The sequence below is a fragment of the Podarcis liolepis genome (assembly GCF_965112155.1).
Source record: "Podarcis liolepis genome assembly, chromosome: 2".
NCBI lineage: Eukaryota > Metazoa > Chordata > Lepidosauria > Squamata > Lacertidae > Podarcis > Podarcis liolepis.
The window spans coordinates 115,555,673-115,578,069 of record NC_139555.1 but is presented as its reverse complement, the minus strand read 5'-3'; the positions used below and the strand labels follow the sequence as shown (position 1 = coordinate 115,578,069).

At 47.0% G+C, this 22,397-nt stretch overlaps 2 protein-coding genes across 2 annotated transcripts in view; both read right to left on the bottom strand.

The window, feature by feature from the left end:
- LOC310701289 (uncharacterized protein) overlaps nt 1–22,397 on the bottom strand; it is a 229,835-nt gene that overhangs the window by 186,343 nt on the left and 21,095 nt on the right. The gene's annotated exons all lie outside the window — the stretch shown is intronic.
- LOC310701308 (uncharacterized protein) lies at nt 237–19,177 on the bottom strand. The gene is made up of 9 exons (XM_083492024.1): nt 18,770–19,177; nt 18,160–18,245; nt 17,911–18,040; nt 16,710–16,823; nt 12,926–13,612; nt 9,513–10,124; nt 6,767–6,991; nt 4,288–4,467; nt 237–3,539 (listed from the first exon to the last, which is right to left on the bottom strand). Exons 2-9 carry the CDS (start codon nt 18,232–18,234, stop codon nt 3,526–3,528), a joined length of 2,037 nt encoding a protein of 678 aa, XP_083348150.1. The 5' UTR covers nt 18,235–18,245; nt 18,770–19,177; the 3' UTR covers nt 237–3,525.

The window sequence follows — 22,397 nt, the reverse complement described above, 5'->3', positions numbered from 1 at the left end:
CCAGGGATTCCTGCCACCTGCTGTCTAAGTCAATCACTCTTCACTCACTGGCTAAAAACACTTTGACGGGCGGGAGCATTTTCACAGGAATTGCTTGCAAGGGTACCTGCATCCCTGGTTCAAAACAGTACGGCCCATTCTTCCACCTCATCCTCCTCATTCTTAAGAAAGGAGAAGTCAAAGACACCGTTCTCAGTTTTTATGCATGTTATTCCTTAAAAGTAAGTAACGGGGGAAAGGGAAGTGGAAACATTTTTATTATTAAAGCAGAAGTAAAACGGAGTTATGCAAAGAAAAAGAAAATCTGATTATCACATTGTCAAATGAATGCAGCTCCTGTCAGCTTGAAAACAGGTGAGTGCTGTGGTTAAACACACTTTGAAAACTATGGGCCATACTTCTGAGTAGATGTGTATAGTTAACTTCTATTGAAATCAATGGGGCTGAAGTTATTAATATCTACCATATTTTTTGCTCTGTAAGACTCACTTTTTCCCTCCTAAAAAGTAAGGGGAAATGTGTGTGCATTTTATGGAGCGAATGCAGGCTGCGCAGCTATCCCACAAGAGCGATCCCTCTTGCTGTTCTGGCTTCTGGGATTCAAAATATTTTTTTTCTTGTTTTCCTCCTCCAAAAACTAGGTGCGTCTTATAGGGCGAAAAATACGGTAACTTGAAGTCAATGTGATCTCGATGGGACTAAAGCGAGACGATGCCAGTGTTCCTAGGCTGCATGCCTTATTGCTACATTTTGCAGGCCAGCTGTGTTTTTCAAACGATGAGTTGTTCCGGTAAGGTTTTTTCCGTACGTGCCAACCCCTTTCCCAATTTTTAAAATAAAATCCTCTTAATGTAATGAGGAATCTTTTTAAGCTTGAAAAGTGAAAAGCAGCAGCTTTGTGTATACAATCCAGAGAAGAAGAAGAAAGATTAGTGCATTTAGGTCCCCACTGGAAACAAAATGGATTCACACATGTGCATCAAGGCTGCACATGACTGCTAGTACCCTCAGGGGTAGAGAGCTTCCTTTGCAGGCAGAAGGTCCCAGTTTCACTCCCTGGTATGTCGAAAAGTTAAAAATAGTATTAGAATGCAATTTTGAAGAACATTCCCCCCAATTAGAAACACCGGAGCGCTGCAGCCAATCAGAATAGACAATACTGAGGTAACCAGACCAATAACATCACTTGGCTATACTCTAGTTGTGCTTTTATATTCTGTTGGAAGCTGCCCAGAGTGGCCGAGGCAACCCAGTCAGATGGGTGGGGTATAAATAATAATAAAAATTACTACTACTACTACTACTACTACTACTACTACTACTACTGTGGCCTGCTTCTGAAATCAAACAAGGAGGTTATTGAGCCCCATGGCTGGTGGTCTGCATGGCTACCAATTAAATAATGCCCCATTTATAAATTTAAGACAGCACCACACCACGTTAAGCAGTCATGGTTTCCACCCCACAAAGAATACTGGGAACTGTAGTTTGTTAAGGGTGCTGAGAGTTGTTAAGGAGACTCCTCATACGGACACAGTTCCCTGGGAAGAGAGATGAATTGCTATGGAGCAGCTCCCTGAGAATCAAAGAGGTATCTCTCAAGCTGCTTCTAACGCCATGCCTCTCATGATTCTATCCTGCATTTTACCCTTCTATTCTATTACTGTTTTTTAATTTTTTTAAAAAATGCACCACTCTGTATGGAAAATTGCCCTGCAGTTTAAAATTAAAATTAAGCAAATGGTCACCTCCCTGTGCTGTTTTGAACACTGTCAGAACTGGGCAGGCGGGGGGAAGTCAGTCTTCCAAAACGAAGAGGGCATCGTTAAAAAGAAATTAACAGCAACAATAATAAAAGAATATACGTAACTCTTTACAGTGCAAAGGCTGGGATCCAGAACTGCAGAACTGTACCAACTGACAATCCTGCTGCAAAAAGTCTGTCATCAATTCCAAGTTAATGCAGGATCCAGACCACAGACTCTGAAAAGGCAGCATTTTTTGTGGGCCGGCTTAGAAATGCAGGAAGCCACACATTAAAGGTGGCCTCAATGCTAATCTGAGCAGGACCCACTGAAGCCAACAGACATGACTAACTTAGATGAATTAATTTCAGTGGGTCTTCTCCGGGCAGGACTTAGTTGAATACAGTCCTGACTTATTTATAAACCAGTTCTAAAGCGCACACACAGCTAAAAATAAAAACACAAAAATCAATAAAATGTTAGTCCCTCATAACTGTCGCTGAGTTATATTATTCAGTGTTAGGGTTTTCCCCCCAATTAAAAATAATAATAATTACACTTCGTCTGCTGTTGCAAAGTACCCTGGCCCGATACTCATGCCTGCTCATTCACTTTTGAGAGGGTAAATTCACCACATAATGATCAATTCTAGTTGGCAAACATTTCTTCTAGAATGTGCCGTGAGGTGGCATCAGAGAATTTCCACTCTGCAGAGAAATTATTGAAAAGCAATGGTCCTCCAGCGAGTAGGGATTCTCAGTTCTGGCCACATGGGGGAGCACATCCACACAAAAGAAATGTTGACAATTCCACACTCAAAAAGAGAAAAGTCACATGACACATGAGTTTACCGTGAAACGTGACTGTGAGAATCAGGGTTTTGTCTGCAAAAAAAGGAGGAGGAAAGGATGATGTGACAAATGTGTCACAGACTTGGAACAAGACTTTATGACCTTGACTGGTTTCCCATAATCAGGATGTATATTTTTTGCCCTTAATTAAATCAACGTTCTGCAGCAAAAGTAGCTAAATTCTTTGACCTGGACATGGCATGCAAATGAAGTCATTTGCATATTTATATATACATATTTGCCTCTTTTGCATAATTGTTTCTGCTTACACCGTTAGTTTCACAGGACACCGAAACCCTGCCTCCTAACCGCTCGCAACTCTATTCAGTGCTCTAGATTTTCAGATTCAAAAACTCCATCCTTACAGGCTTAAGGGCTAGAAACCTGAAAAGCCCCCGTTTCTCAGGAATGCCGGAACGCAGTGTCCTGGCACCAGCTTGTGTCCTTGTGCAAGTGCAATTTTGAAATGCATATAATCTCAGCCTTAAAAATGTTTACACTTGTGAAATCTAAATCACTGACCTCATAATGATGACCTTCCCCAGATCGCAGATCATAACATTAGCGTATTCCTGGGTGACAACACAAAACATGCGCATGAATTAACCCATACAAAATAAAATAAAATAAAAGACAAATGTTAATATTTCAGTTAAAGAACCCCACCCTTTCCTGCAATCCGTACATGTTAGCTATGCAAGTGTCTGGTTAACACTGGAGGAGGGGAGCGGGGGGGGAGTTAAGAATGCTTCTGTGTCTTCAAGTCTTTCCAAAAGAAATTGTTTGCAAGACGCACTAAACTCTGGGTGTCTCTTTTTGCTGCTGGACAGAACAGTTTACTTGGAGATCCCACCAGTAGACAAACGCAGGCTCTTTCCGCATTCCGACAGTTTCATCATTCAAGGATGAGGCCGGGGGTTGGAAGGATTTTATTTTAAACTATCTGTGGAGAAAACAAGAAAGAAAGAAAGAAAGAAAGAAAGAAAGAAAGAAAGAAAGAAAGAAAGAAAGAAAGAAAGAAAGAAAGATGACGGGATAAGAAAGGGCAGGTTATCTTTCCCTGGACTTATACTATCTTTCAGTGCTGCCTCAATGGGAGTTCTGTGGAACCTGGAAACCTGCAATCTGCTTTTGGACTGTTGATCTAGAGAAGGGATAAGAGGCGCCTGTGGCCCCACAGATGCTATTAGAATTCATTTCCCACCAGTGCCAGCTAGAATGTGGTACAGCATCCAAGTTCAATCTCCAGCACCTTCAGAGAGGGTTGGGAGATATTCCTGCTTAGAATCAAAGAATCATTTAGCTGGAAGGGATCCCAAGGATCATCTAGTCCAACCCCCTAAAGGATCCTTGGTAAGATGGCCATTAGAAAGTTCTTCCTATTGTTTAGTCGGAATTTTCTTTCTTGTAATTTTAATCCATTGGTTTAGGTTCCACCAATCTAGAGTAGCAAGGAAAAAAGCTTGTTCTATCTCCAATGTGACAGCCGCTTCATACACCTGAAGATGGCGATCACCTCACCTCTCAGTCTTCTCTTCTCGAGGCCAAACGTACCCCAAATCCCTCCCCAGCCAGCATGCCCAAAGGAGCTACAACACGGTGGACCTACAAACCTCTCTCTCTCTTTTGTAAGCTTAAGGGCTAGAAACTTGACAAGGGCAAATTGCTCAGGAGGCCTCCTCCATACTGACCAGATTCATCCCACTCTGCTGTTAGCTGTTCCAAAGACCCATGGCCACTACTATCAGAGACGGCTCGAGACTTCAGGGAAACATTTCCTTCGGATCTGTCTGGCGACACATCGTTGACTTCTAGCTCAAGGCCTCTTTGCTGGGTCTCCTCCTCTGGGTGTTCAGTTGTCATGCTATCGCCTTGCAAAAATAATGACAGTTATTAATATTACAGTAGTATCTCAGGTTAAGAACTTAATTTGTTCTGGAGGTCTGTTCTTAACCTGGAACTGTTCTTAACCTGAAGCACCACTTTAGCTAATGGGGCCTCCTGCTGCCACCGCTGCACGATTTCTGTTCTCATCCTGAAGCAAAGTTCTTAACCCAAGATACTATTTCTGGGTTAGCGGATTCTGTAACCTGAAGTGTCTGTAACCTGAGGTACCACTGTATTAGTAACAGTAGCATTCAGCAGAGAAGTCTTGAACAGACCAATCCCCACAGACAAGAGGTACAATGGTCAGGACCTGGGTCCCCATTCAGCCACGAAGTTCACTGTGCGACCTTTGGAAAGATACCACCTTTTAAGCTAACCTACCTCACAGGCAAAATAAAAAAGTTCCTTCCAGTAGCACCTTAAAGACCAACTAAGTTAGTTCTTGGTATGAGCTTTCGTGTGCATGCACACTTCTTCAGATACACGCATGCACACGAAAGCTCATACCAAGAACTAACTTAGTTGGTCTTTAAGGTGCTACTGGAAGGAACTTTTTTATTTTGACTATGGCAGACCAACACGGCTACCTATCTGTAACTACCTCACAGGGTTGTTGTGAGGAGCAGGGAGGCTGACTAGGGTTGCCTGCAAACCCCCCCCCCCTTTCTGCAAAGCCACATTTTTACATGCCAGGTATAGGGCAGGTTGGGTGTGGCTTGGCCAGAGTGGCCTGGTGGGTCAAATGGAAAGTCCTGAGGGCAGGGCTTCTTTTCAGCCGGAACTTGCCGGAACTCGCCCATTCTGAGAGAAGGAGGGTGAGTTATTGGCTTTCCACCCCACCCCCACCCCCGAAAAATAGCACTGCCTGTAGGGCCAAATTAAACCCATGGGCTGGAGGTTCCTCTCTCCTGCTGTAATTTTATAGCAGGGGAAGGGGGGACCAACTCTGGCCCACTAAACCTCACTATGTGGCCCATGCCACACCCCTCTCTCCAGGCTACACCCCTCACTCACCCCCCCCTACACACACAGAGTATTTTTTGCCTGGCTGGATTGTATCCCTGAACCCTCATAATGCCTCTTTGCTTGCCTGAGGGGTGTGCAAAGGTAAAATTGTACTGCGCTAGCCTAATGTACAGAGGCAAAATCTACATTTGTTGCTCGACCAACTTTTGCCTCTGGCCTGGCCTACTTTTAGCATGCGGCCCCCAGGAGGCTGCCCAGAAGGGAATGTGGCCCTCGGGATGGATTAGGTGCCCCACCCTTGTTTTATTGGAAGGCAGCTGGGTGCAGCTCTTCTACCTGAGGTATCATGTGAGGGAGCTCTCACTCATGTTAAACCCCAGGCTCCGGTCTGAGGTGACCTTCGCCACGAGACCATGTTAAACCATCATGGCTTCCCCCAAAGAATTATGGGAGGTGTAGCTTGCTAAAGGTGCTGAGAGTTGTTAGGAGACACACCCACCCCACTATTCACCCCTCACCGAGCTACAATTCCCAGAGGGGTTTAACAATCCACCTCTCTTAGACCACTGTAAGCAGATGAAAACTTTAGCAGGATTCTAATAACACTTGTAATGTAACAAACACTATGGATAATATGGACAGATACAAAATATAGATTATATACAGTTGAAAATGTTGATTATAGGACCCAGGGAGGGGGTGGTGGGAAGTCTGGAGATTCAGATAAATCTCTTTATACGGATATGTATTTGGTATTGTTATAACCAAAGTTGTTTACAACTTTACACTTGCAAAACCAAATAAAAACTGTTTCAAACCCCCCCCCCCAACAATCCACCTCTCTTCACAGGGAAATCTGGGAACTGTAGGGCTCAGTATCCATAACAAACTACAGCTCCCAGAATTCTCTGAGGGAAGCCATGACTGTTTAAAGTGGTATCATGGCACTTCAAATACAGGGTGTGAATGGGGCCTAAAGTAGTAGTAGTAGTAGTAGTAGTAGTAGTAGTAGTAGTAGTTGTTACTTTAGGCCACATTCACACCCTACATTTGAAGTACCGCGATTAATAATAATAATAATAATAATAATAATAATTCATTCATTCATTCAATTTGTACACTGCCCTTCATCCATAGATCTTAGGGCAGTTCACACTATAAAATACAATGTAAAAACCCCCCACAAAATACATAATAAAAATAAGAACAAAACCAACCAATAATCCCCCCTAAAACACAACACACTTAAAAGGGTATCAGAAAAGACAGTAGGCAAAGGGAACTAGGCAAATCTGAGGGAGCAGAGAGCAAACCTACACGAGTCGCTGGCTCCTGCCCTGTCGTGAGGGGCAGCGAGGCTCCTCGGAGAGTCCACGCCTTCGCCCTCCCCCTCGGACTGCCCTTGCGATGGCTCCGCTGCCCCTTCGCCTTCGGAGCCACTTCTGTGACTCTGCCTCCCCTCAGAGCGCTGAGGGCCTTGCACCCACGACTCTCCTCGAGGTGCCATGCGGGAGATGGAGTCGGGCGCAGAAACCAAATATTCTAGTTGGGAGGAGAAAAAATGAGAGAGCAGTTACATGAGAACAGGAAGGAGATAGCCTCCTTCTCCATGAATTTGCCCAGTCCTTTTAAAGCTATCAACAGGGACGTTCTATACCCCATGTTGAAGGCAGTTCCTAGGAATCGCTCTCAGGCTTCCTGTAAGTATCCGATTCATCACTGTGAGAACAGGATGATGAACCAGGATGGGCTGCTGGTTTCATCCAGCATTTTTCACTACAATTATCGACAGCTGAAACCATGTACGGCCCTGTTTGTGGGCTTCTCCTAGACACCAGAAGTTAATAAATACATATATATTTAAAGATAGGCTTTACTTAGTTTTTATTAAAGATTTTCTTGTGTCAGTTAATAAATGCATAAATAAATATTGACAATTTCCCTTTTTTACCCAAAAGTTGAGCATAGAATCACAGAATCAGAGCTGGAAAGGACACGAGGGTCACCTTGGTCAGTGTTTCTCAACCTTTTTCTGAACATGGCCCCCCTCTTCTCTTGGTTCCTTCCTGTGGTCCCCCCCTTGGGCATAGCCGGGGTGGGGAGGGGGCAGCTATCCCCCCCCCCTAATAAGTAGAAATCAATACAAAAATGAGGTTCTACCTCCCCCTAACAAAAATTCTTGCTATGCCCATGGCCCCTCTCCTACTAGTAAAAAGGTAGCTATTTAAATGGTTTGTAAATAGAACATGTTTTATTTATATTTTTTAAATTTATACAAAATACAATTACATAAAATAATGGGAACATAATGAAATATTGTTGAAGCAGAGAAACATATAATCGTAGAGGGGAAGAGATGCCAAGAGTCATCTTTCTAGTGCAACTCCCTGCAATGCAGGAATCTCAGCTAAAGTATCCATGACAGATGGCCGTCCAACCTCTGCTTAAAACGTCTCTGAGGAAGGAGAGTCCACCACCTCCTGAGGGAGATCCATCTTCCATGTAGTGTATTATAAAAAGTAAACACCACTTATTTAACTCCCATTATTTGGCACAGAGGGGAAAAGGCGCACAGGGAGTTCTGTATATATGGGAGAATTTTAAAAAGCAAGTGGTCCTAATTGACCTTGTGCAAAAAGCTGTTTTCCTCTGGAGGAACCCTGGCTGTATAGATAAAACACTATAGCCCCCCACACCCTTACCTAGTAGTAAGGCCCTCTGAATGCAGTGCGGCTTTCTTCTGAGTAGACAGTTATTTACTAGATGCAAGTCAGCAGCACCAGACGACTCCACTTGGCTGGGGTAGATTTCACCCTGTGCCTTACAGAAACAGGCAGACGCCTTGCAAAGACAGGCCCTGATCCACTAGGCCAGCGGTTCTCAACCTGTGGGTCCCCAGACATTGTTGGACGACAACTCCCATCATCCCTGAGCTCTGGCCTTGCTAGCTAGGGGTGATGGGAGTAGTAGTTCAGCAACATCTGGGGACCCACAGGTTGAGAAAGGATGGATTGCACCCTGCAGCGTCAGGCCCAGGCCGCCACCTCGGATTGCAGAGTAAGGCCAGGCTGCCACCAGGCCCAGCACCGGTGGCAGCAACAAGCAGTTCCAGCTCGCCCAGCCCTACCCATTGCCACCCCACCACTGCACTTACCTGATCAGGGGGTTCTGGATCATGGGCTCCACTGGTCAAAACGGGAGCCTCAGCTATCGCCCTCTCCCTCCGGGAAAAAACCAGGACTACTCCAAGAAAACATACATGGCAAAAAGGAGCACCAGGCTCTGGTGGGCACCCCCTTACCCGCTTGGGATCAGCCAAGTGGATAGCCAGCCTATACACACACACACACACACACACACACACACACACACACCCCTTCACTTCTCACTTCCCTCTGTGGTCCCGTAGCCTCTTGCTGTTCCCCCCCATTTATGCATTTTTCACCTGTGGCCCCCTTGGTGAGCCAGTGTGGTGTAGTGGTTAAGAGCAATGGACTCGTAATCTGGGGAACTGGGTTCGCATCTCCACTCCTCCACATGCAGCCGCTGGGTGCCCTTGGGCTAGTCACACTTCTCTGAAGTCTCTCAGCCCCACTCACCTCACAGAGTGTTTGTTGTGGGGGAGGAAGAGAAAGGAGAATGTTAGTCACTTTGAGACTCCTAAGGGTAGTGATAAAGCGGGACATCAAGTCCAAACTACTCTACTACTCTTGGAATATCCTGGGGGGCCCCAGGGGGTTATATGTTGAGAAACACTGATCTAGTCCCCCTCCCACTGCAATACAGGAACCTTTTGTCCAATGTGGGGTTTGAACCCACGACCTTGAGATTAAGAGTCTCATGCTCTACCAACTGAGCTATCAATCTTCTGGTTGGCATTATTATTGCCATAGAATGTTGCCTGCTGCTGTGTTACACATCTGATGAAGAGGCACACTCCCGAACGTTTAAATAAAAGAAGATGAACTTGATTGGCCGGTGCGAGGAGAGAGCACAGAGCCAGGATGGGACTTTGGCCTGATCCAACAGAGGCCTCTCCTCTTCACGGCACCGGCTTCCGCACCTGGGTGGATCTCCTCCTGGTGCTCGGAGAAGGCCGATCTGTCGTAGAGGCTCTCCCCGCCGTCAAAATACTTGTAGGCGTTGTCCCCCAAGTGGACCCTCTGGTGCTTGGTGAGGTACGGCCTCCATCGGAAGCTCTCGCCGCACTGAAGGCACTTGTAAGGCTTCTCCCCGGTGTGGATGCGCAGGTGCTCGGTGAGGGTGGAGCGGCGGTTGAAGCTGCGCCCGCACTTGGGGCACTCGTAGGGCTTCTCCCCCGTGTGGATGCGCAGGTGGGCGTTGAGGTGGGTGCTCTGGAAGAACCTCTTGCCGCACGCCAGGCATTCGAAGGGCTTCTCCCCCGTGTGCGTCCGGTGGTGCTTCACCAGCTCAAACTTGTACTGGAAGGCCTTGCCGCACTCGTGGCAAACGTGCTTCTTCTCCACCTGAACGATCTTGATCTGGCTGACGTCCGTGACGTCGTTCCCTTCCACTTCAGTCTTTATAGGCCTCTTGGGCGGCTGGCCTTCCGTTTCCGAGTTAAGGCCGGCCCCTCCATGCTGTTCTGCCCCCTCCTCAGAGGCAGCGTGCTGGGGAAAGGCCTCCACATTTGCACTCCCCATGGCGTCATCTTCTGGAGGGCAGAGGAAAAGGCAAGTCAGAGAAATAGAATCCCACGTATGTTTCCATATTTTCAAAGTGTTTGTCTTGAACTTTAAAGCCTTAAACGGCCTCAGCCCTGTATACTAAAAAGGTAAAGGGACCCCTGACCTGTCCAGTCCAGTTGCGGATGACTCTGGGGTTGTGGTGCTCATCTCGCTTTATTGGCCGAGGGAGCCGGCGTACAGCTTCCGGGTCATGTGGCCGGCATGACTAAGCCGCTTCTGGCGAACCAGAGCAGCACACGGAAACACCGTTTACCTTCCCGCTGGAGCAGTACCTATTTATCTACTTGCACTTTGATGTGCTTTCGAACTGCTAGGTTAGCAGGAGCAGGGACCGAGCAACAGGAGCTCAGCCTGTCATGGGGATTCGAACCGCTGAGTTTCTGATCGGCAAGTCTTAGGCTCTGTGGTTTAACCCACAGCGCCACCCGTGTCCCCCCTGTATACTTAAAGGAGCATATTGGTTCACCCCCATCGTTCAGCCTGGACACTGAGGTTCAGCTCCAAGGGTTTTCTGCTGGTTCCATCACTGTGAGAAGTGAGATTACAGGGAACCAGGCAGAGGGCCTTTTCAGTAGTGGCGCCCACCCTATGGAACACCCTCCCATCAGATGTCAAGGAAACAAACAACTCTGACTTTCAGAGGCATCTGTAGGCAGCCCTGTATAGGGAAGTTCTTGATGTTTGATTTTTTATTGTGTTTTTATATTTTGCTGGAAGCTGCCCATTATGTCTGGGGCAACCCAGGCAGATTTATATGGGTGGCATATAAATAAAATAAAATAGTAGTGGTGGAAGTAATAACTACTAGTACTAGTACTAGTACTAGTACTAGAACTACTAATAATAATAAAGTCCTGAAAAGACTCTCCCCACCCCCCACGTTGTCCTAGGACTAAGCTACATTAGTAAAGAAAAAGCTATTTGAATGTGTTATAAATATGCAACACCAGATATAGTCTTATAGTTTATAGTCTTAAAAAGCATGGATGCAGGCAGGTTAGAAGAACCAATTTCTGCAAACCCTACATATTGGTCTACCTAGAGCAGAGGTGGAGAACCTCCAGCCTGCAGGTCATTTTATCGTGTTCTTACGACGTTTGGGATACAAAGTGAATAGCACCCACAACCAGGACATTGGAATGATGCCCTATTCTTATGAACTGATTCACAGAATGTAATCTGTCTGAAAGTCCTTTGGAGAGAAGACGAAGTTTATAAATATTCTAAGCAATAAAAAGTTCAGAGTCTACACCATCTTTCTCTATTGTTCCTTTCTTAACACAGCAGGGTTCAGCAATTTGGATGGGCAGCACAATCTCAGTGAATAAACTCATGACCGTTTCTGCTTATTCAAAAGAGAGCTTGAGCCCAAGATGAATCTAATCCAGCACATTTATCAGAACCCATCAATGCATGACATTTGCACAAATGTTTTAATTTGCATACATCAATTCTGCTCAAGAGTGGGCAGGGAGCACGCAGAAGTGGCCACTGGGACTGCCTATGTTTTCAGGAATTACATTCCTGGCTGGAAAGAGCAAACAAAACCAAAACCAAAAAACAACTTTCCAGCATGCTGAACAACAGAGCGTTTGACTGCAACTCTTACCTTTGAATTGTACTACAGGTGCCCTCCCAGCACATGCAAAGTCAGAGGTTTACCTAGGCAAGCACACACACACTCCTTCTTCCAGGAAAGGAAGTATGTATTTCGGGTCAATCCTTTTTCTCATTGCAATTTCAATCAATTAGAAGAATGTATTATCATACTGCCATAGCCGCTTGGTAGCCCATCAGTTACCACCTTCCACTATCGCCTTTCTGCACAAAAAACACACCCTCCTATAATTTTTAAGATCCCAAATTGGCAAATGACACGACGCATTGCTGGGCGCACTCTGCTGCTGCTGGCTGTTTAATCGCTCGCACTCACAGAATCGCTGAACCGTAGTGTTAGAAGCGGCCCCAAGGATCATCTAGCCCAGGGGTCAGAAAACTTTTTCAGCAGGGGGCCGGTCCACTGTCCCTCAGACCTTGTGCAGGGGCCGGACTATATTTTTGGGGGGGAAATGAACGGATTCCTATGCCCCACAAATAACCCAGAGATATATTTTAAGTAAAAGCACACATTCTACTCATGTGGGATGCGGGTGGCACTGTAGTCTAAACCACAGAGCCTAGGGCTTGCCGATCAGAAGGTCGGCGGTTCGAATCCCCACAACGGGGTGAGCTCCTGTTGTTCGGTCCCAGCTCCTGCCCACCTAGAAGTCTGAAAGCACGTCAAAGTGCAAGTAGATAAATAGGTACCACTCCAACGGGAAGGTAAACAGCGTTTCCGTGTGCTGCTCTGGTTCACCAGAAGCGGCTTAGTCATGCTGGCCACATGACCTGGAAGCTGTCTGCAGACAAATGCCAGCTCCCTCGGCCTATAGAGCGAGATGAGCGCCACAACCCCAGAGTTGGCCACGACTGGACCTTACGGTCAGGGGTACCTTTGCCTTTACCTTTACCACTCATGTAAAAGCACAATGATTCCTGGGCCGTCCGCAGGCCGGATTGAGAAGGCGATTGAGCCACATCCGGCCCCCGGGCCTTAGTTTGCCTACCCATGATCTAGCCCAAACTCCCTGCAACGTAGGAATCTCAGCTGCAGAATCCAACCCAGCAAAACGAATAAGGGAAACAAATCTGCCGCTGTTCTGTCAACGCATGGGGCTAGACAACGCTATAGTCTAATTTGAAATATTTGCGTAAAAACAGCGCTCACCCGGGTGGCCTCCCTGCTGCTCCTCCGGGGGTGGGCTCTCAAACATGGCTTCCCCGTCACTCAGGCCTTTGTAGACGGAGCCGCCCACGTGAACCCTCTGGTGCTTGGTGAGGTACGGCCTCCATCGGAAGCTCTCGCCGCACTGCAGGCACTTGTAAGGCTTCTCCCCGGTGTGGATGCGCAGGTGCTCAGTGAGGGTGGAGCGGCGGTTGAAGCTGCGCCCGCACTTGGGGCACTCGTAGGGCTTCTCCCCCGTGTGGATGCGCCGGTGGGCACTGAGGTGGGAGCTCTGGATAAAGCGCTTGCCGCACGCCAGGCATTCATAGGGCTTCTCGCCCGTGTGGGTCCTCCAGTGCAGCAGGAACTCGGACTTGCAGTGGAACCACCGGTCGCATTCGGGGCACATCAGCTTCTTGCGCCCCACGTGGAACATGCTGCGCTTCGAACTCGCCGCCCGCAGGTGCCGCGACGGCTCCCGCCACACTGTCCCCGGAGGCATCTCCCACGGCCTCTGCAGCCCACAGCGGCTCTCCGAGTTCAGGGGGTCGAGCCCCGGAGGAGAGCCCAACAAAGTCCATTGGGGCTCCGCTCGGTCCAAGATTTCTCGTTCGGGAACCTCTTCTTTGATCTCCCGCACGATCACCTCCCTCGCCGGGATGGAGGGAGAATTAAAATAAACGTCGTTCCCTGAGAGGGAGAGAGGAAAGTGGTCTGAAGGGAGAATGCAAGGCTAAGGCTGGAAAAGTGAGTCTCTGTCTGACTGACAGGATCATAGAAGGGACCACAAGAATCATCTCATCCCAGCCACTGCATTGCAGGAATCTTTCGCCCAATGCACCTGAAGGAGCGTCTCTACGCCCATCGTTCTGCCCAGACACTGAGGTCCAGCGTCGAGGGCCTTCTGGCAGTTCCTTCACTGCAAGAAGCCAAGTTACAGGGAACCAGGCAGAGGGCCTTCTCGGTAGTGGCACCTGCCCCGTGGAACGCCCTCCCAGCAGATGTCAAAGAGAAAAACAACTACCAGACTTTTAGAAGACATCTGAAGGCAACTCTGTATTGGGAAGCTTTTAATGTTTAACAGACCACTGTATTTTAATACTTTGTTGGAAGCTGTCCAGGGTGGCTGGGGAGACCCAGCCAGATGGGCGGGGTATAAATAATAAATTATTATTATTATTATTATTATTATTATTATTATTATTATTATTAATGTGGGGCTCGAACCCACAACCCTGAGATTAAGAGTCTCGTGCTCTACCAACTGAGCTATCCCTCTCTGGACTTGCCCACTTCCTAACTACCCTCAGTGCTGTGAGCAGTTCTGCTATATTCATTCATCAGACATTTCAAGCACTCCTGATATACAAAGACAGCACGCTTACCCACTCTCAAAGGGGTGACCTGTTGCGTCTCTAAATGAGTCCTTTCTCGGCACTTGCTTCCTTTTTAACTGGCCTCTTTAAGCGTGCAACTTGATTTCTCAGCATCAGGGATGAAGAGAGCATTTTGCTGTGCCAATGCAGAGACACAGCACCTTAAAAGGAGGTTGGCTGTTGCATCTCTGAATGAGCAATGATTTCTGGAAGGGTCTCCTAATTAGTGTAAATGGAATTCTTTTGCATCTCTATGTTCAGGATGCACATGGAAAGAGAATGTGTGTGAGGGAACATGCTGTCATTCCTAGGACAGAGGAAGGTGTTGTATCTCTGAATGAGTCCTTGCTCTGATGTTTTTTCTTTCAAGCTGTAGAAATACCGCTTTTCAGTTGCCAGAATGAAACGTGCCTCCAGTTGTGTGTGTGTGTAATGTCCCATTGCTAGCAGAAGTTTGAGAAATCCTGCTCTATCCCCTACACCACACTGCCTCTATGCATTAATATATGTATGCAAAATTCTAAATCTCAGGCAATGCATAAAACCTACCCTCAGTCCTTCTTAAGGAAACATGGAGGAATTGTGCCTGGCATGCAAATCAGTGCAACTCCACCTCTTCCCGATTTGCATAATCCCCAACTGAGGAGTCTGCTGGGGCAGCTCATGCATTTCAATGGGGTCTGCTTTTCACCTACTGCCCTATTGTCATTTGCATGAAAATTGATGCCAGAACCGCTTTTCCAATTGCATCCATTATAAATCACACTGGTATTCAGAGAGAAGCCTTTTGTAGAGTTTCCCCCAAGTTGCTCTGGGCACCCTGAAATAACCATTCTAGGCACGCTTTGGGTGGCATCAACTGGAAGCCTCAGAGGCCCAGTTGTGTTTTTCCACCCCTTTTTGTGAAGGTGGCTCCCCCCCCCCTTAGGAAACTGTAAGGCGAAACTACCAACAAGCCTGCTGTTTCGGGAAGTGGGGCCATAAAAAAACAACAACCCAAGGCATGCACATACACTTCTATTCCCCAAACTCCCAGAACCGGCCCAACCATTAGGGAGAGTGAAGCAGTCACCCTAGGCAGCTGATTTTGGGTTTTCCTGACAAAGTTAATATTGTAATATTGTAAAGCAGAAGGAGGGGGACACTTGCAGGGTTTTCTGCTTTAGCTGCCAATATATGGCTTAACCAGCCACACACCTTGTCCAAGGGTAGCTGCGGAGAAAATTGCTATTTTTACCTCAGGCAGCAAAATGTGTTTGGCTGGCCCTGTCGGGACCGCTTTTTTGAAGGTTGTAACCAACCCCAGGCAGGGACCTGTTTGATCCTCCTACAAGTACTAGCTTTGTACTACCACTATTGCTACTACTGGAATTAGTACTACCAGCATAAAGAGGCCATAACTATACATTTTACACTACTACTGGCAATATATTACTATTGTCATTACTAATACTACTAGTATTTGTAGTAACTGTGGTTCCAACATAATGAAAGCAAAACTACTCAACGGAGGTGCCTGCATTTTATACTACTATTGTTAATACTACTAATACACATAGTAGTTCCAGCACAATGAAAGCAGAACTACTCTTTTAGGGTAGGAGCCGACTTTTTATATTACTACTAGTAATAATAATAATGCTAAAGTGGAACCTCGTTTTTTGAGCATCTTGGAAGCAGAATGTTTCGGCTTTCGAACACCCAAAACCTGGAAGTAATTGCTTCTGTTTTCGAACGTGCCTCAGATGTTGAACGGCTTCTGAGGCGCATTTCTCCATTTTCTCAATGGATTCTGCAGACTGTCCATTGAGCCTCGGTTGTCAAACGTTTCAGAAGTCGAATGGTCTTCCGGAACAGATTACGTTCGAAAACCAAGGTACCACTGTAATATTAGTAGTGGTGGTTCCAGCATGAGGTCAGTACTCTTCAAGGCAGGTGCCTAAATTTTATACTACTGGTAGTAGTAATATGCTACTATTGCTACTGCTACTACTCAAAGCAGTAGTACTTCCAGCACAATGAGGGCAGAACTACATGCTCCCACGTGCTTCCAACAATCTGTTCCCTCTGGTGTGGGATTTGGCAGGGTGGAACTTGATGGGAAAGACATAAGCCTTTTACCTGATTCTTCATCCACTCATGCCCTATCCCTAAACAGTTTCTTTACCTTGACATACTTATTCCCGATATCACTGCCTACCTGAATCCGATACCCCATCATTTTGGTAACAATACCAGGACTGAGACAGGCAGAGAGGTGTTATGCTCCCGGTATTCCATGAAGGAAATACTATTTGCCGCCCGCATTGTCATATTTCAGCTGGAAGCACCCAAAGACAAGGCCCTCCTCATGGAAAGGGCACCCATTTGCAATGCCGCTGGTTGCAGTAGTAAAGCCCCAACCCTCTCACCTTGGCAGGAGCCAATGGGGACCTTTTTGTCCTCCGCAGCCTGGGGGTTGGAGATCCATGGCTCTTGCCCTCGTTCCAGCCGGGAGATCAACTCGGGTTTAGGAATTGGAACGGCTCCATCGTCCAAAAAAAAAAAAAAAGAGGGGGAGGGGGAAATTAAAAGCTCCCATTAAATGGATGTCAGGTTGCAACCACTAGGAACACTGGCACATTTTGTTTCGTTTGACGAGTTTTGCTCAGTTTTTACTGCAGGAAAACACTAATAAGAACATGGAGCAGAAGAGCAGGGATGGATACCGGGCAAAGGGTCTCAGCTGGTTGCAATGCCAACTCTGGCTAGCTGTGCCAAGGCACTCTTTTTTACAAGCAAACAAACAAAAGTTCCCGAATGCCTGATGGAAACGCGGTTTGGTTGCACCAGACCAACAACAAAAATACTGGCGAGAATCAGAGACTCAGACCCTTCTCTTTAACGTACTAGTTATTTGTTTTTAACTGCATGGAGGAGCATTTAAGCTGCAGCCTGACACAGGATTACAGACCCAACACATCTGGTGTGTTGCAAGCACTGGAAGTGCCTTTTCAAAAGCACGCTTCTTCTGGCATTTATGAATATTTCGAAACATTGCATTTTGAAAAAGCAAGATTGTAACCGTAATCAGCATTGCATGGGGAGTTGGGGGGCAGGAAGAGAACCTTTCTGATGAACCATGGCTGTGAGCATTGAAGATTTAGGACTGAATTAGATGTAACCCAAGTTCTTGCCAAGGGTGTGACATTGCAAGGTCTCAAGACGGAGGTGTCTTTGACGCAAGCAGAAATAAAGCGGGAACCTTCCATGTGCAAAGTGTATGCTGAGCTAATGGGACACTCGGCTAAGAACAGAGGAGGAGCTCTCTTACACTATGCTGGAGCAATGTAAGAGTAGAACATAGCTGTCAACTTTTCCCTTTTCTTGCGAGGAATCCTATTCAGAATAAGGGAATTTCCCTTAAAAAAAGGGAAGTGTTGACAGCTATGGATTAGAACCAAAATGGGGCTACAAAGAATTAAGAGAGGGGGAGGAGTTATTACACGCTGGGGGAAACCCAAGGTCTGCTGAAGTCCAATAAAAAACTAAGGGAGCAGCCTTCCCCCCAAAAATAGCCCAATAAGGACCTCTTCCTGGTGCAACTGGACCCCCCCCCCCGCAGGTCCTTACCCAAAGACGCCACATTCTCATAATTCTCTTGCATGACATCCCAGTAAAGGTCCCTTTGCTCTGCGTCCAGGAGAGCCCATTCCTCCTCTGTGAAATACACGGCCACTTCTTCGAAGGAGAATGGTGGTGGCTGTAAGAAACAGAAAATAAAAGGTGTGTTGGACCTTTCTTTTTTAACTTTTTTATATTTTTAAACTACAAAAGTGCTATTGTGTCCCACCACACACACACCGCAATTCCATTCTCTACCTGTACTGGCTCCGTGGCAACCATCTCTCTTCCCCCAGGAGGAGGAAATGTTCCAAAGACAAACACACACATCATTTTGCCAAAATCTGTCAGGAAGAAAAGGGGGGTGTCAGAAGAAAGGGTGGCTTGGCTCGGGCAGCCACCCGCCAGGGATTCCTTTAGTTGGGATTCATGCCTTGCAGGGGGAAGACCCTTGCAACGCTATAATTCCCACCCTCTCTTTACTACTGCAACCATTTTTTGTTTTAAAAAAGGAACACTAACAGGGTTTTGCTTTCAGCCCCAACCCGCATACTCAGCCCTCTCCAAATATTCTAAACTCAGCATCTTTTACATTTCCTTCCCCCCCCCCCCACCTTATTTCACTGCACCAAACTTATCATTTTCTGGAAGGCCACAAGGGGGAAAGAACCCTTCACATGATTTTAGAAAGGAATCGAGCCCGTGTTTCCCTACATGACAGGCGCGCAAACTTTTCCTCCGGCCGCCTGCTCTTCCCCCCTATCCTCCAAATCCGTTTCTCCAGCCCCACATACCCGGGACGGTCGCCTTTTGCAGGCTGGCTCTCTCTCCTGCTGCAGACGCATTAAACTAGGCTTGGGGCCAGTACCTGCGGGGCTACCTCGCCTTTTGCAAGGAGGGGGGGAGGAAGGGAAAAGAGAAGGGAGGAATCGCAACGGGAGAATCCCGCCAGCGCTGCCCGCTCCCCGTTTGAGCAAGCGGCCTCTCCGGAGCGCGCTCCTCCCGGGGACTCGGCCGGCCTCCCTTCGCCTAGGCGGGCTGCAGCCCCGGTGTCCGGGAGCCCCAGCTCTCCATCTCCATAGACGCCGCTGACCGGATCTCGCCGCGGCTGCTCCAGGAAGCTCTGCCCACCGCCGCCGAGGCGCCCGGCGGAGACGGGAAGAGGGAAGAGCGGAGCCTCGGCGAGGCGCCGGAGCAGAGCCGCCTGGCGGTGGGACGCACTCACGGGAAGGCGCCGGAGAGACCTCGGATCGCACGGCTGCCTGCGCCTGGGAGAGCAAGCGGCAGCCTCGGAGCGGCAGCAAAGTGTTGGAGTGCAGGGAGGGTGCCGCTGCTTGCAGCCAGCCATACCCTTTTTTCAAGATGCACCATTGCACACCCCTGTTTCCGTCCCAGCCCGCACAATCTGCTTTCTGATAATCCTCCTGTTATCGTGGGCACCTGCAACAGAATATTGCAACGTGAACGATCCCGTTCACCAGGCCACTGCACTTCATTCCCGCCCCACTGGCTTTCTGTCCTCCCTCCACAATCGTCACCATTCTGTGACTACATACTTGTCCTCCCTGCCCCAAACTTGTTTTAAAAAGCCCCGTGTTTCAATTACAGTGGTACCTCGGGTTACATATGCTTCAGGTTATAGACTCCACTAACGCACAAATAGTGCTTCAGGTTAAGAACTTTGCTTCAGGATAAGAACAGAAATCGTGCTTTGGCGGCGCGGCGGCAGCAGCAGGAGGCCCCATTAGCTAAAGTGGTGCTTCAGGTTAAGAACAGTTTCAGGTTAAGAACAGACCTCCGGAATGAATTAAGTACTTAACACAAGGTACCACTGTACTCAGTTTGTGGGGCGCTGCAAAACGCGATGTTTTCACTGTAAAACTTTGGCACAGATTTGGAGGGGCCTCCAAATTTAGTTAACTTTCTGAGTATGCTCCTGTTATGGGTGCCAGCCAGCTATACCGTTTCCCAAGATACCCCAGCCAGCCATTCCCTATTTCTCAAGATACTCTATTGCACAACCCCTCTCCCGAGTTTTCTGTTTCCTGCCCACCCAGCATGGTCAATCTGCTTTCTGTTAATGCTCCTGCTATTATGAGTACCTGCAACAAAATGTTGCAGCGTGAAATGATCCCCATTCACCAGGCCACTGCATTTCATTCCTGCCCCACTGGGTTTCTGTACTCCCCCCACATTCCACAATAGTCACCATTCTGTGACTACTTGCCCTCCCCAACCCACACCTTTTTTTTTTTAAAGGAATATATATTGTTACTCGTCAGTTTGTGGGTGATGCAAAATGCTGGGTTTTCGCTGAAAAACTAGTCATTGCTGGTTTGAAGTGACCTGGACACTGTTGGATTTTGGGGTGTTAACTACGAACCCCGTGTTTCAATTACTGGGAGTGGCCTCTGAGACCATATACTTCTTCTTCTTTGGCGATCACTCATAGCTGAGTAAGATTGTCTTCAATAAACACAGTTTTAACAATGAGCCAATTCTGGATCCACACGTCCTTCCACAGTGGGGACATTGGTTTCCAGGCAGGAGTTGATCACTGAGTGGATTTGCCAAGCATGCCTTCCTCTTAGCACATTTCTCCCTTGCATCCTGAGTTTGAGTGTCTTCAAAGCCCATGACACCTTTGGTAAAGGCTGTTCTCCAATTGGAGCGCTCGCAGGCAAGTGTTTCGCAATTGTTTGTGTTTATACTACATTTTTAAAAATTTGACTTGAGACAGTCTTTAAACCTCTTTTGTTGACCACCAGCATTACGCTTTCCATTTTTAAGTTTGGAATAGAGTGTTGCGTTTGCAATGTAAGGGAAGGATTGGACCCTGATTAAAAATCAAGACACGAGGCTTTGACCAGCAAGGCTCTCGGAGAAAAGTGCATAAACCACACCCCTCACCAGGCCATTTTATTAGCAAAAGAATCTTTTACACAGTGCTCGTAAGAACCAATCATATTTCCTCTGAGCATTTCATCAAACCCCACGTGGGGAAAAAGTTACACTACAACACTAATTAGCATGCATATATTTGGGGGTAAATATGTTGAGAACTACAAAGGGGTAGTAAATAACTTGAGAACTACAAAGGGGTGGTAAATAAGTTGAGAACTACAAAGGGGTGCATCTGGCAACCCCAAAGCTGAGAAATAAACATGATAAGAAGGATGGCCAGAAAGACCAGATCACTACCACCTTCATGTGAGATCTGTTTCCTGGCCCTAAGATTAACATCGTAAGATTAACAATCAGAAAACTACAAAGATGAATGCCCAGTCTTTGAGGACACAGGACGCCTGCCTGTCTAAGTGTGTACGTGATTTGTCAGGCAATGAGAAATGGGCAGCAGAGGCCAAAGGGCATTAAAAGGGCATGAATGTAGAATCTTATGGGATTTAATCAGAATTTATCATCAATATATCAAACCCAGTCAACACAATGTCTTCATCGTGGACACGATGGCTTGATGTATATTTTATAATTCCTCATGGTAATTCCATCTGATCCCTACAATAGAGGAGTTGCTTTGGAAGACGATAATCAGGCATCCGCACAACATGACCATTCCAACAAAGTTGATGTTGAAGAATCATTGCTTCAACACTGGTTACCTTTGCTTCTTCCATTACACTGTATTAGTTCGCCTGTCTTTCCAAGTGATGTGCAAAAAAATTTCGGAGACACCATTGATGGAATCTTTCAAGGAGCTGGAGATGGCGTTTATAAGTGATCCATGTTTCACAAGCATACAGCAAGGTTGGTAGGACAATAGCTTTGTAAACAAGCATTTTGGTTTCCCTATGAATGTCCTGGTCCTCAAACACTCTGCACTTCAATCGGGAGAAAGCTGTACTTGCAGAGCTCTGACGATGCTGGATTTTGGCATCAATGTTGACCCTTGTGGAAAGATAACTGCCCAGGTAGGAGAAGTGATTGACATTTCCCAACATTACACCATTGAGTTGGATTTGTGGCGCTGCAGAGGGGTTAATTTGTACTAGTTGGTGCAGCACTTTGGGTTTTTGTTGAGCGATAGGCCAAGCTTTTTGTAAGCTTCTGTGAAGATATTTAGGATAGTTTGGAGGTCATCCTTTGAGCATGCACACACTAGATTGTCATCAGCATACTGAAGCTCTAGGATGGAAGTTACGGTAACCTTGCTTTCAGCCTACTCAGATTAAAGAGCTTTCCATCTGTTCAATATATGATTTTGAGAGCCATTGTTATCTGCGATTGTTGCTGTCATATTATCCTGGAGGAGCCGAATGATGTTCACAAATTTATCTGGGCAGCCAATTTTCAGAAGGATAGACCACAGGGCATTACGATTACAGTGTTGAAGCAAGAGAAACAAAGAACATGATGAGGCATTAAGTAAAGCAAAGAAGAGGTGGAGTGTGAGGTGACAGGAATTGAGTTCCTTCCCACCCCTTGGGAAGTGGTGCGGGTGGGGGGAGAGAAGGGAAGAACAATCGGAGGGGAGGGGA

Bases quoted from the DNA above. Each gene is read 5' to 3' on its own strand.
- LOC310701308 (XM_083492024.1), bottom strand. From the start codon at position 18,234: ATGATGTGTGTGTTTGTCTTTGGAACATTTCCTCCTCCTGGGGGAAGA. The intron at 10,125-12,925 runs GTGAGCGCTGTT...TCTGCCCTCCAG, and splicing joins GCAGCAGGGAGGCCACCCGG to AAGATGACGCCATGGGGAGT. The intron at 4,468-6,766 runs GTAGGTTTGCTC...TATTTTTGCAAG, and splicing joins GGCAGGAGCCAGCGACTCGT to GCGATAGCATGACAACTGAA.